Genomic DNA, 13,180 nt, shown 5'->3' on the forward strand with positions numbered 1-13,180 from the left:
ACAGTAGAGTCTGCTGTCTCCGTAGCTTTGAGACAGAAATTCGTGAATTTCTTTTCAATTGGTTAGAAAAACAGGCAACATTATATTTTCTTACAGAGTGAGGGCTCACCAGAGGCTGCTGCTGTGTGTATAGTAAATGGCTGGGCTGCCAAGGTCTCTTCCCGGGTAAGGAAGAAGTCCAAGTTCCCTTAAGTATTTGTAGGAATAATAGAACCTAATACGTGTGTCGTCCTCTGTGGTTCTCAAATATTTTAATGCGTATTTTGAGTTTTAATCATTTAAACCTTTTGTTTTCATGATGAATAGCTCATGGTTTGAGAAATGTGGGTAGTTCTCTATATGAATTAAAATCGTCCATTCCCATTATCCCAGGCTTCAGCTAACTTTGGGACCAGTGACCACCCCACTGGATGGTGTGAGGGTCTGTGCTTCACCAGTTAGCGGCTTCCACCTGCACAATGCATCCATTTTAGAATGTGATTTTCTTTCCCAGTAGTCCATGCTCATGGACAGCAGAACCGTGCAACTAGTTTTCACTCTGCAAAGTAGCCATTTAATGTATCCCAGGGAATGGAATAGCATATTATCGGTTCATTAGCAAAGTGGTTGGTGCAGAAGAGCAATAGTCGGCCTTCAGCACGCTCTGTCTGAAAGAGACAGTGTATTTTGAAATGCTGGAACACTCCCCCCTTAGAATTGCTACCGCAGCAGAGCAATATAAAACTGTTCTTTTATTCTTCTTTTGCCATAAACGAGCATCACAGAATCAAATCCATTGAGAAGAAACTCCTTGCTTTGCCAACACAATTAGTTTTGTAAGAAGCCTCTGTATTCAGATTGTTCTCCTCCAAGGTCCAAGTTGGATGGCTGTGGTTATTTTTTAATTAATATTTTTTTAAGAGGCTCTTTTCTCCCAAGAGCCTCTAAGAAGATTTAGCAGGCTTAAAATGACTGTTCCACAAGGTGATTTCAGTGCCATCTCACAAGCAAATAAAACAGTGACTTTCCCACTTTGGGGGCTCTGTTTTTTCCTCTCTCTTTTAATTCTCAGAAAACGTGTCCACTGGAGGAAGTTTTTCTTCAGTGTGAGGCTGTCTTCTCTCCAAAAAAGATGCTATCTTTTTGATGAACGAAAATGCCATGAAACCTGTCCAGCTATGAAAAGGAGTGAGAGGAGAAGAAAGTCTGGGATTTTCACATTTCATTGTGAAGAGCAAAAGGATTCAGTGATTATTATTATCTTTTATGGTTTATTCTTATATTCCTCTTTCTTTGATTGCCTTCGCTTCTTGGATAAGTGGATTTTAATGGAAAAGCTAATTCAGATCTTCACGTTTAGTGGACGGGTATCACTCCCCACAAACATTCTATAGAGGGCACTGAACCCTCTGCGCTTTATGGGGTCAGGCAGCTCAGATCATAAGCATCATAATTGCTTGGCCCTCTTGGTGCTGTGGGCTCTGATTAAAAAGTCCTATTGAGCTCAGTCTTTTAAGAGGAAGGCTTCTAATGCGATGGTTAAAACTGAAAGAGCATAGGCGCAGCTGCCGTAACTACTTTCTTTTGTCACAGTATTTCTGGAAAAGAGTTTTCACACATCTAATCAATGTTTCCTTTCACAAAAGAGATTCTCATCCTATATGTAAATATCACTTGGACTGTATTGACCAACAGTCAATACAGTTGAACTGCTTGACCGCGGTTCTTCAGCCTTAATGCTGAAAACCAGTAGACCCAAAGGTAAAAACAGCTTGATGCTTATTAGTCTTTAAAGTTAAGGCTCGGGTCACCTTTGGTTTGGCATGGTATAAGAGCTCATTATCTTGGAAGAGAAAAGCAGAAACAGCTCTTCTTACAAAAGAAAGAGCACAAGATTAAAGGATTTCATGGGGACAAGAGAGTCTTGACATGGTCCTTTGCAATAACTTTTGTCCTGTTTTAAATCCTGAACTTTCCAATTTGTAAGGTGATGGTGGAATTATCAAAATCTATTCACTAGGTCGATTTTGTTAGCCTTAGATCCATCAAACCCTGGGTTTGGGAACTCTGAAGGCAAAATCTGGCCGTGCTCTTTCAGAGCTACACCTTCTAAAAGGGATATTGCTAGACATGAGATTTGCAGAACTGGACCTTTGTGTAAGTTGGTGTGGCTGAATGCGTCGTGGCAAGTCACCACTATGAGCATCAGTATTCTTGGCTGTCCCTCCTTCGTGTGCATTTTCGAGTTAAAGGTGAAATTCCATCTTTAACCCCCTTGTGGTTGTCTGAACAGTGATTAATGAACTAGATGTGATTCCTTGCAGACCTTTCAAAGGATGGATGAAGGATGGAATTTCAGCCTTATTTATTTTTTTTTTGAAACAGGCCTTTTGCATCATACAGCTTTTAAAATCAATGTCCTTTTTTGAATGCTGAGAAAACAAAGGGAACTTCTCAAAAGTGTATGCAGCTTGACACAAGAGGCCTTAATTGGTGTCAAGGAGATGTTGGGATGAATGGGGAAATGCCCATTTAGCTGGTAAGACTGAAAAGTGGAGCCTTGTTCTGAGCTCTCATCTCAACGTATTTAAACTACAGCAAAACTGAAACATATTTGCAATATAGATCATAATGACTCCAAAGGAGCCATTATACTCTATTATGTAATTACATAATCAAAGCATGCATAGTAATCAGCTTTTGGAATTCAATGCTAATCAAACATACCTCTAGTATGTGTTTAAGCCAAAATAGAGAACGTTAATTTGCCATTAGTCAACTGAACAAGAATGTGTACACAGAATATTCATGAATTGCTTTATGTTGTGTCAGATGATATTTTTTTGTTTTGTGTTCAGGGGAAATCAACAGTTTTAATTGAAGAAAAAGCCAGCACTGAGGGAAGATTACTCTTTAACTTGCCGTTCAAAAATTTGCCTCACCTTTTCCTGATTATAAAAGGAGATTAGATTAAATTCAGTTGTTTTTTTCCTTCCATAAGCTCAAGTGATACAGCAGTAATTATATAACAGGAGATTCTTAGGAGATCCTGACCATCTCCATGCCATAGGATAAAGTGTTATGAATACTACACTTGAAACAAAGCTTTTAATAAAAAGAATAAACAAACAAACCTTGAGCATCTATTGCTTTTGTAATTAGAAGCAAATCAATAAATGTTATTTAGAAATAACCAAGAATAGAAATACCTTGATGAGCCATCAGGAGATGGGGCCTCATACTTGCCATGTGATCTTACTTACATATCTCCTCCCTGGGCCTCACTGTCTTTATCTATAAAATGAGAGAGTTGATCTGGAGGTTCCTTTTAGTTCTGTTGGCCTTGGTTTCCACAAGACTTCTATGAAGAAGAAGGTGACACAGAGGAAATGCTTTGGTTCGTGCCATGTACTCTTGCCCACTCAGTTATCTGTTGAGTTGGTTTGTCTTATTTTAACTCTGAGCTTGTGAACTGTATGGTTCGCGTTCATAATTATTTTGACCATTGAGTAGACAGTCCTTGGAGCAGTCAACAAATGCGACTTTACTGTTTGGGATAGCAAAACATGGATGAGGATCAAAAAGGTTAAGAGTAGCTTTGTAAACAGCAGACAGATTGAATGCTTTTGATTTTAAATAAATACTCTAGTATTCACAAAGGTTGAAGTATTGTCTCTCTTCGAAATAAAGAATTGTATTTATGTTGAAGAGGGCTCACCCTTAACCTTAATCCATGGTTGATAGACCCATCGTTTTCTGTTTCGTTTTTTTTGGGCCGCGCCTCGCGGCACGTGGGACCTCAGTTCCCCCACCAGGGATGGAATCTGCGTTCCCTGCAGTGGAAGCGTGGAGTCTTAACCACTGGACTGCCAGGGAAGTCCTGGACCCATCGTTTTCGACACAGGTTCTCACTGTCTTTTATTTGCACATTGGATGACTGAAAATGTTACTGTAATATTTAAAGGGGTCTAAATTCTTTCATCAAAAGCTTTTGTGGCTTGAACTTCAAATAATTTATTTTCAAATTACTTTTACTCTAATTCTTATTAATTCAAATAGGTTTCTGATTTGATATAAAACTCTGTAAATGCAAGGAACAGTTTAATGAATTGAAAGATAGGATTGAGTCTTTTAAAGGAAGTGTACGAAATATGCTGACAATAATTGCTTAGATAGAAATCACATCTTAATGGCTTTGTTAATGATTTATAGTGAACGCTGTGTTTACGTTGACTTGGAGGAACATGTGCAGTTAGAAAGATTTCTCCCTCTGGGTTTCAGCAGAATCTTAATTTTTTTTTTCTTTTCCTGAAATGTACTCAGTTCTAAGGCTAGCTCTCAGAAACGTTAGCAGGAATTGCAGTGCCTCTGTTGGTGATGGTTGTCTTTGGGTTGGGGTAAGGGGTTTTTCTTTCAAGTTGGGCACGTAACTGATATGGTTGTAAAAATGGGATCCAACAGAAATGAGAATGGGGGAAAAGCCGTTTGAAGCTTTAAGACACAGGGCTCACATACCAATAAGAAATAAGTGTTTCAAAAACATGCAAGTTTTTTGCCTCTTTAGAAAGTCTCAACCTAGGTACAATTTGGAGGGGAAGAATTGATAACCCCAAAGCTGTAATTAGTGTAAAATTTCGATAACTCTGGTGGCTTTTTTAATGGCTACGTTGATCATTGGCAGGATGATTTTTTTGTTGGTTTGGTTGGGGTTTTTTGGACAGCCTGTATTGTTGGTTGGACTTTTGCCTATTTAGACAACCTGACTATGCTGATTTCATGTTAGGTTCAGCCTTCCACACAGCAGAGGATTAAAAAAAAATGTTCCCCTAATACGATTTTGCAACTGAAAGAGTAGAACAGGGGACCTTATTTGCTCTTTCTCTGGTCAAGCTGTCTTCCCAGTAAAGAGTCATTGGTGCTCCTCGAGTCAGGAAGAGTTTACATAGTTGCCATAGTATAAACCGAATTCTGTTCCAACTGTGACTTGCCCTTTTATTATAGACTTGACTGGAGAGACTTCCCCGGTGTAAATGAAGTGCTTTATTTATTAACAGCCAGGCAGCGGGGGCCAGAGCCCTCGGTGCTGGCAAACGCTGGCCGTGCACTGGTAATAAAGGCATTCTCCAGGGGCAGTGTGCTGAGTGCTAAAAGAAGGAAGCAGTAGTAAACAAGGTGTTTTACATTCAGGACAGTTTCTCTCTCATCTTGAAGTGTGTAATTGTGTTCTGGATAAATTATGGAAATAAAAAAAATCAGAAGTTGCTTATAGGGAAATCACCCTCTTTAAAAACAAGTAAATTTTCCAAGGCAGAGCCGGTAGAACCTTGGCAACAAATCTTGAGGTTGGCCGGTTAAAAAGTACAAACTGTATGGGCTGGAGAAGCTGATGTAACTGGGTTCAAACACCAGCTCGGCCACTAATTCAGGAATTAGCTGAATTCCATTAGGCAGCTTATTTCAATTTCTCCGTGTCTCAGGTTCTTAATCTTTAAAGTGGAGACATTGAAAACTCCAGGAGTTTGAGAAGGAAAAGCGTGCAAAGCCACTAACACAACGCCTAGCGTCAGAGCAGCATACGTTCCCTTCTCCCAGTCCCGGTGCCTGAGAATGCTATTTCTCATTTCAGCTTCTTGCTCGAAGATTTGCCCCATCACCCCTTTCAGGCAGTTCTCTTGTTGGTCAAATAGATTCCAACCCAGGCTTAGTGTTCTGTGTAATGCATTTACATAGTGTTTATAACAAAATGAGGTTTCAGGAAAGAATCCATGAGTTAAGTCAACTGATGATTGAATTAATGGGGGATTTCTGAGTCCACTGCATTCCCAAGCCCACTCCAGCCCTAATCAGCTCAGCTGAAATGGTCTTTACTGATCATCAAAATAAATTTTATCTTTTTTTTTTTTTTTTTTTTGCTTTAGGTAATATGCTTTTTCTTCCTTGTAATGAATGTCCTGGCAACTTCTAGAGTACTTTGGGAGACCTGCTTGCGAGAGAATGGGCCTCTCTAATGCCAGAGTTTTATTTTTAGAATTTGTGGGTCAGATAGGGAAGTTATAGGGAATACAGTTGCTGGTATAAATTAAAAGCCAGTTTGATTCCGTCTCTTAAACCTCACCCACATATACCAACTAGCAGTCAAAAATGTCTATACATGTCAGACGTTGTTCCACCCTTAAAATAAATTACCTTGCTGATAACAGCCTTATTTAATGGCTACAGTATATTGTACCTACTTGATTTCTTTTGCCCAGAACGTGTGCTATTTCTGCCCTGACGGTATATCTGCTAATTGAATTTTAGAAAATCGGAAGAGTTTTTTAAATGGACTATTTAAGAAAGGCACCAAACTTACCTGTCTGTAGCCTTCTGCTACACATCAAATTGTGTTTTGTAACAACCTAATTGTCATGATATCTGTTTCAAGGGGAAATTTATCAAGTCACAGTGCACCCTTCTGTTTGGAAGAAATAGTTGCAGACGTGAGCAGAAATTATTTTTACATAAAGGCTTCAGGCGGTTAGGAGTACTGACATACATAGCATATTTTCATCGCTGTCATTCGCTTCCTTTGCCTCAACTAAATAGGTCATTATTATTCCGTTGCAGCCATCTTATGACGCTCCAAGCATGGAGCTCTGTGTAATATAACTACTGTCCAGCTGACCCATATAATTTATTGGTGACTTTTACAGAGTGCCATCCTTGGGCCACCACCATCAGTCAAGGCACTTTGATATCTTGCAACACTGATAACTTTTTAGCACTTGTATTGTAACCATGTTAACACAGCTACGAATTGTCATTTTCCGAGACAGTGGATCTTAGGTTGGCCTTCGCAATTTCAAAAAATAATACAGTAGTAATGATGATACCACCGTGGATTTGCAGAGCCTGTTACGTGCCAGAGCACAGCAAGGGCAAACATTTGCAGATGGCAAAAGTTTCACCTGAATGATTTACTCAGTAATGACACATTAAAGGGATCTGGTCTTATATTCTTTAATTATAAGTAATAAATAAGAATGTTTAGAGTTTTTAAGAAACGTACAAACAAAAAATCCCTCTGGTTCTGTTTTATTACTCTCCTTGCTCTAAATACAAAACCACAGTCAACTCCTCTGCTCCTGTCTCCCTTGCAAATGTTTCATAGCCTTAATATGAATATAGACAGAATATACTAGGGTTCTGAGTAAAGACTAAAATTAGAGTGGATGGTTATTTCCACAGAAACTATTCTATTAGAGCTTAATTGAATTGCGCTTGGCTTTAAGTCCCAGCATGTGCAAGATGGTGGTCAGGATCTATAAGGCCAAAGGGATTAAGGCCTTTCACTGGGTAGCCTTTCCATGTGTTTCTTTTATAAGCTGAAGATTCTTATTTGTATTGCTAATAAACTTCCTTTAGGTAGAAGAAATCTCCTCCACAATCCGGTAGATTGGTTTGATAGTCTAACCTCCTCAAGGCAAGTCCCGTGTTTCAAGACAGAACAGCATTTGAATCATGCAGTTTAATGTTTCCTTACTAGATTGGGTTACCCTGAGGAAATGGAGTATTGTCCTTTCTGTACAGACCTCCCCGCCAGGGCCAGCAAAACCACCTTGAAAAGCTTGCTCAGTTGGCAGGAATTCCTTTTCCCTGTTTTAGTCTCAGATCTGGGAATAAACTGCTCCCCCCAGCTTGGTTCTGAATTCTGTGTTTGTCACGGTGACCCACTGAGGAAAAAATAAGCATGACTTCGTCTCCTCTGATCACTCTTCCTCTTTGATATTATTCTCTAACACTCTTCAGCCCACTAAGCTTTCACTGCTGGATCAAGCTAGGGAAGATTTACCTTTTCACTTGCTACAAGCCCTGTGGGCCTCGTTCTCACACCCAGGTTACTTCCCTGGATCAGAGGTCTCAAGGTTGGGTTTCCTTTTGCTCTGCTCCTCAAGCATCAAGAATTTTTGTTTATCTGTGCCTCTAATAATTTTTTCCTTATCCCTCTAGTTGCCTCTTTTCTAATCCTCTCCCGTAGGCTGGTCTATTTCTAGGTGGATTTGGCTTAAAGCCATCTTAGACGTCCCTTCTCACACTTCCCAACTGTGTCCTGCCAAAAAAGGATGCTTCAGCAGAAATACGAGAGCAGGTGGAAATCCTCCATTTACTCAAATTGCATCTCTATTTATGCGGTCTCATTCTTTTTTTTAGAATAGTACTTATCTTTGACCTTTGTTTCTTAATGTGACAGGTTTTTTTTTAGAGAGTGAATAAGCCACCCTGAGTTGATATATAATTACATAGAGAGCTCCTTGAGAGCAGGGACCATAAGCTTTCATTCTTGTATCCACACTACTGGCAACACGTACAGTTGCTTAGTTGGGATTTGACATCTAGAGAAGTGATGGTGGTGATGATGATAGCAGCTACCATTTATTCAGTTTTACGAAAGGTAGCCACAGTGCTAAATGCTTTACACTGATTATCTTTCTTTTTTTTCTTTAAATTTGTTTATTTATGTATTTATTTTTGGCTGCGTTGGGTCTTCGTTGCTGCGCGCGAGCTTCTCTAGTTGTGGTGAGCGGGGGCTGCTCTTCGTTGCGGGGCACGGGCTCTAGAGCGCAGGCTCAGTAGTTGTGGCGCACGGGCTTAGTTGCTCCGCAGCATGTGCGATCTTTCCGGATCAGGGTTCGAACTCGTGTCCCCTTCATTGGCAGGTGGATTCTTAACCACTGTGCCACCAGGGAAGTCCCTGATTATCTTTCTTAATCCTCCCAACAGCTCTGTGAGATAGCTTTTAATTACTATCCCCACTTTACAGATGAGACATTGTCTCAGGGACTTTAAATAGTTTGCCTAAAATCTTACAGCTAAAAAGCAATCTCTCTTGTCCCCTCCCTGATTGACCATTGTACCTATTGCCTATATTATACTTTTTGTTCTGTAAGTGGGAATTAGGGATCAGTTTTCACCAACATTGCAGCTTCTTAGAGGCTAGGACAATGTCTTATACTGCTAAATCCCCTGCTATGCCTGGTGCGGAATTGGACATTCAACAATTATTTCATCTTTTGCTTTTGAAGTCTCCTCTCCTCCTACCTGTGCTGTGGATCGTTTAGGACATTTATGAGGGGCCCTGGCTACTGTCACTTATCCTAGAAGCAACAAAGTAGAGCAGATCTGGAGATAATCCAGATATCAGTGGATCTGAAAGCCTAGACTTTTTGACACGTTCTGTAAGAGATTTTCTATATGGCTGGAAGAGAGTAGTCTGTAGAAGGGGCGTGGTTCAGAACTGCCTGGAGCTTTGGGTGAGTCATGAAGATGTAGTTTCTGAGAACAGAGTAATAAAGTGAACTGTAAGGCTTCCCAGGATTTTACTGAGTTTCCAAAGGGTCATAGTCAGGTCCCCACCCCTACGCAATAAATAACGGAACTGCCTATACTTTGGGAATCTTGACATCCACTTACAAGGTGAGATTGTTTACTGAGCCCTCCCACCTACTTCTATTAAATGACCCCTTGAGTTTTCTGTGAGGTGACCAAATAGCTCAAGGGCATTTGAGCTGAGGTTCAGTACAGTCATTCCTTTGTATCCATGGGGGATTGGTTCCAGGACTCCCACGGACACCAAAAACCTCAGGATCCTCAAGTCCTTTCTATAAAAGGTATACTTTAGGGCTTCCCTGGTGGCACAGTGGTTGAGAGTCCGCCTGCCGATGCAGGGGACACGGGTTCACCTCCCGGTCCGGGATGATCCCACATGCCGTGGAGTGGCTGGGCCCGTGAGCCACAGCCGCTGAGCCTGCGCGTCCGGAGCCTGTGTTCCGCAACGGGAGAGGCCACGACAGTGAGAGGCCCGAGTACCCCAAAAAAAAAAAAAAATGTATACTTTAAGTCATCTCTAGATTACTTATAATACCCAATACAATGTAAATGTTATGTAAATAGTGGTAAAAAACAACGTAAGCACTATGTAAATAGTTGCTGTCGTGCAAATTCAAGTTTTGCTTTGGGGAACATTCTGGAATTTTTTTTTTTTTTTTAGTATTTTCGATCTGTGGTTGGTTGAATCTGCGGATGCCGAACCCGCAGATAAGGAAGGCTGATGTATACGTATTTCCCCTACTCCGTTTGTGGGAGCTGCTGTTCCTCATGACGGCCAATACTCTTACCTTTCCATACCTCTCCAGCATACTACTTGGCTAGTAAAAACACTGGAGGCTGGAGCGTGGACATCACAACTTCTGACAGCACGTTGATTCCAGGCTTAGTTGTATTTTGCCCCTAGATCTAGCTCAGCTTAATAGACTCGTTTTGTGGACTATTGGAGAAAGGTGTGTGAGCCTTACCAAATGTGGCTGCTCCTGTCTATTTTCGTTTTTGGCCGCGCAGCTTGTGGGATGTTAGTTCCCCGACCAGGGCGTGAACCCACTCCCTTGGCAGTGAAAGCTCGGAGTCCTAACCGCTGGACCTTCAGGGAATTCCCATCGTGTCTATTTTCTAATTCACTTCTTGTATCTCATTTTAATTGATCCTATTAACCAAATTTTAATTGATGGAATTTTTTTCTCCTTTTTCTAAAGGTGATGGACAGAATTTGTTTACGAAAGATGTGACAGTGATCGAGGGAGAAGTTGCAACCATCAGCTGCCAGGTCAATAAGAGTGACGACTCTGTTATCCAACTACTGAATCCCAACAGACAGACCATTTATTTCAGGGACTTCCGGCGTAAGTTTCCACCTCTATAGCATTAGATGGCAACTTTTTTTCCTACACGTTGTCTTGATAGAGATTGCCAAGGCCTCCTTTTTTTTTCTTTTTTTTTTTAAATTTAATGTTAGATGCTTAAAGTTTAATCAGTTCTTCAGAGGAAAGAAGAGACATGCAATCATAATCTTCCTACTTAATAGAAACCTTGAATGGTCCTTTTTTAAAAGTAAGGCAGTCTTCCTTTGCAATAGGAATTGATTGTAGTAATTCAAGGTGAATTGCCATTGAGTCCCAAATACTTAGCTGACACAAACAACTCAAATAGGGTAAAGCAAGGAAAATACAGCATTCTCAAAGGTAATCTGTTTGGTCCGAAGACTGAAGTTTCCTAGGCAATCTGTGCCTATAAAGACAAAACCAAATCTCCTGTCACCATAGCCTGTGGTAGATGGAGGTGCCCATGTGCTGAAATCCTTCCAAATATAAGATCGCAAAAGCCAGTAATCGAAACTTAATTGTATATCATAGCAATGGTTCAAATGGGTGTCAGGATTTGGCAAGAGCAAGAATCAGGTCTTTCGAAAAATTGCGATATGAGAGCATTGGTGCCTAACCAAAGTAGGTGTCAGGCATGTCGCCTCCTGCACACTTGTCCCCATTCTCCCCAACACCTCAGAACATTCATGACCTGTGGAAAGAGTTATGAACATAAGGAACATGAAGAGGACTATGGAGGGTAAAAGGAGAGAAGCCAGCTTCTCATTGTTAGAATGAATTTTTGTCATTAGTATATACTGATCTAGCCTTTGCCAAATTAATATAAGGATTTTAAAAGTGAATATTAGACATCAATAAAAAGCCCACGTACATTACTTTTGGGATGACTCTGACTTCCTACTTTATGTCTCATCAGTTTCATCCCCGTGGAGCTGAACGCAGTTAGAAAATGGGGTCAGGTCTTAAGGCGCCTGTAGGCCCCAGGCCATGGACTTTTTGGCAGTGCCACCTCAAACCACATGAAACACAAAGATGCATCAGAGTTAAATTGGATTGTTTTGCTATAAAGTTGTTTTTTAATGATTTTCATTTTGCTTTTGCAATTACTAATAATGCTGTTTTAAAATTTTCTCTCATAGTATTAGAACCTCTATTTCTTTTAAGGCCTCAGATTTTTAGAGACAATTTAAAAGCCTGTAGGTTCTACTCCCTGAAATTTCAGTGCCAAAGGGGGCTCATTGCCTGCCCTTTCCTCCTGTTCTCATTCTGCCTGTCTCCAATAGAAGATCCGAAACAATTTATGAATACGTGCTCAAAACTGATAGCAAGGGATGTGCATGTGTACACAGACACACACACCCATGTGTGTGAGTTTCCTTTTGGGGCAGGGATATATATGTGTCTACAAGCAGTTATTGCAGAAGCCCTAACTAGGAACTCAAGAAGCACAAAGAAGTACCCACCAGGTGCAGAAAGACTTAATCCGTGTGTCTGCTCTGTAGCTGCCTTTCTAGTCACCTGCCTTTTGCCTCCCCTCGGGAAGGCAAATAGACTGTCGTCTTTCTCACAACACTAACTCTGTGTTTTGTTTTCCAGCTTTGAAGGACAGCAGGTTCCAGCTGCTGAATTTTTCAAGCAGTGAACTCAAAGTGTCGTTGACAAATGTCTCAATTTCTGATGAAGGAAGATATTTTTGCCAGCTCTACACTGACCCCCCTCAGGAAAGTTATACCACGATCACAGTCCTGGGTAAGCAATGCACCAGGACTTGTCCTGAGAAACGAGGGGGTGGTACTTACTGCCAGATGGCTTCCAGCAGCTAGGAAAAGGTTAACCGTAAATTTTACTGTTTTAGGAAGACTCAGCGCCCATCTTGCTGAATTTTAAAAATAGCCTATTTTACCAAACACTCTAAGGAATGGCAATCAGCAGGCTCTCTAGATTTCACCTGCTCTTGGGTTTCAAGCTTCAGAAGCAAAGATCAAGAGAATTTAGAGCCCTCAAATGAATCGCTCACCACATGTAATGTCGTTGCTTCTACCTACCAGGACTTTTTTTTTCCCCCTTCTGTGCAGTAGAGGGGGAAACAGGCTACCACATCTGCACCCTGTGGCAGAGCTCTGATATGAAACCCACTTAATGATTTTTCCTTCTGAGTTACATCTCGTTTAATATTGTTGATCTCCTTTTCTTCAACTTGACTTATTGCCTCATTTATTGCTCCCACTCAAGATTATGCTGTAAAAATCATACCCCATGAACACATACTTTGCCACAAATTGCAACCATTAGATGTAAAAGAATGAAGAGCTTCTAGGGAGAGAAGGCTGATCATAAGCAAGGACTGTGGACTGGCTGTTGAGTACACCCCTACCTCTAGCGGGTTAAGTATCTTCACGTATGATGGCTAGATTGCGACTTTCAGCAGAATCCCGGTAGCCAGGTTTCCACGTGTATGTTTCGATAGAGTCAGCAGATACTCCTGTGGTGAAGGTGGTCTGAACTAGTCC

At 40.9% G+C, this 13,180-nt stretch overlaps 1 protein-coding gene across 5 annotated transcripts in view; it reads left to right on the forward strand.

Moving 5' to 3' along the window:
• CADM1 (cell adhesion molecule 1) overlaps positions 1-13,180 on the forward strand; it is a 331,779-nt gene that overhangs the window by 256,232 nt on the left and 62,367 nt on the right. For all 5 annotated transcript variants that reach the window (XM_065881344.1, XM_065881345.1, XM_065881342.1 and 2 more), the window contains exons 2-3: positions 10,545-10,691; positions 12,267-12,419. In XM_065881344.1, coding sequence (XP_065737416.1) covers positions 10,545-10,691; positions 12,267-12,419 — 300 coding nt within the window. The remainder of the gene's footprint in view (positions 1-10,544; positions 10,692-12,266; positions 12,420-13,180) is intronic.

This window comes from Phocoena phocoena, chromosome 8 (assembly GCF_963924675.1).
Source record: "Phocoena phocoena chromosome 8, mPhoPho1.1, whole genome shotgun sequence".
Taxonomy (NCBI): Eukaryota; Metazoa; Chordata; class Mammalia; order Artiodactyla; family Phocoenidae; genus Phocoena; species Phocoena phocoena.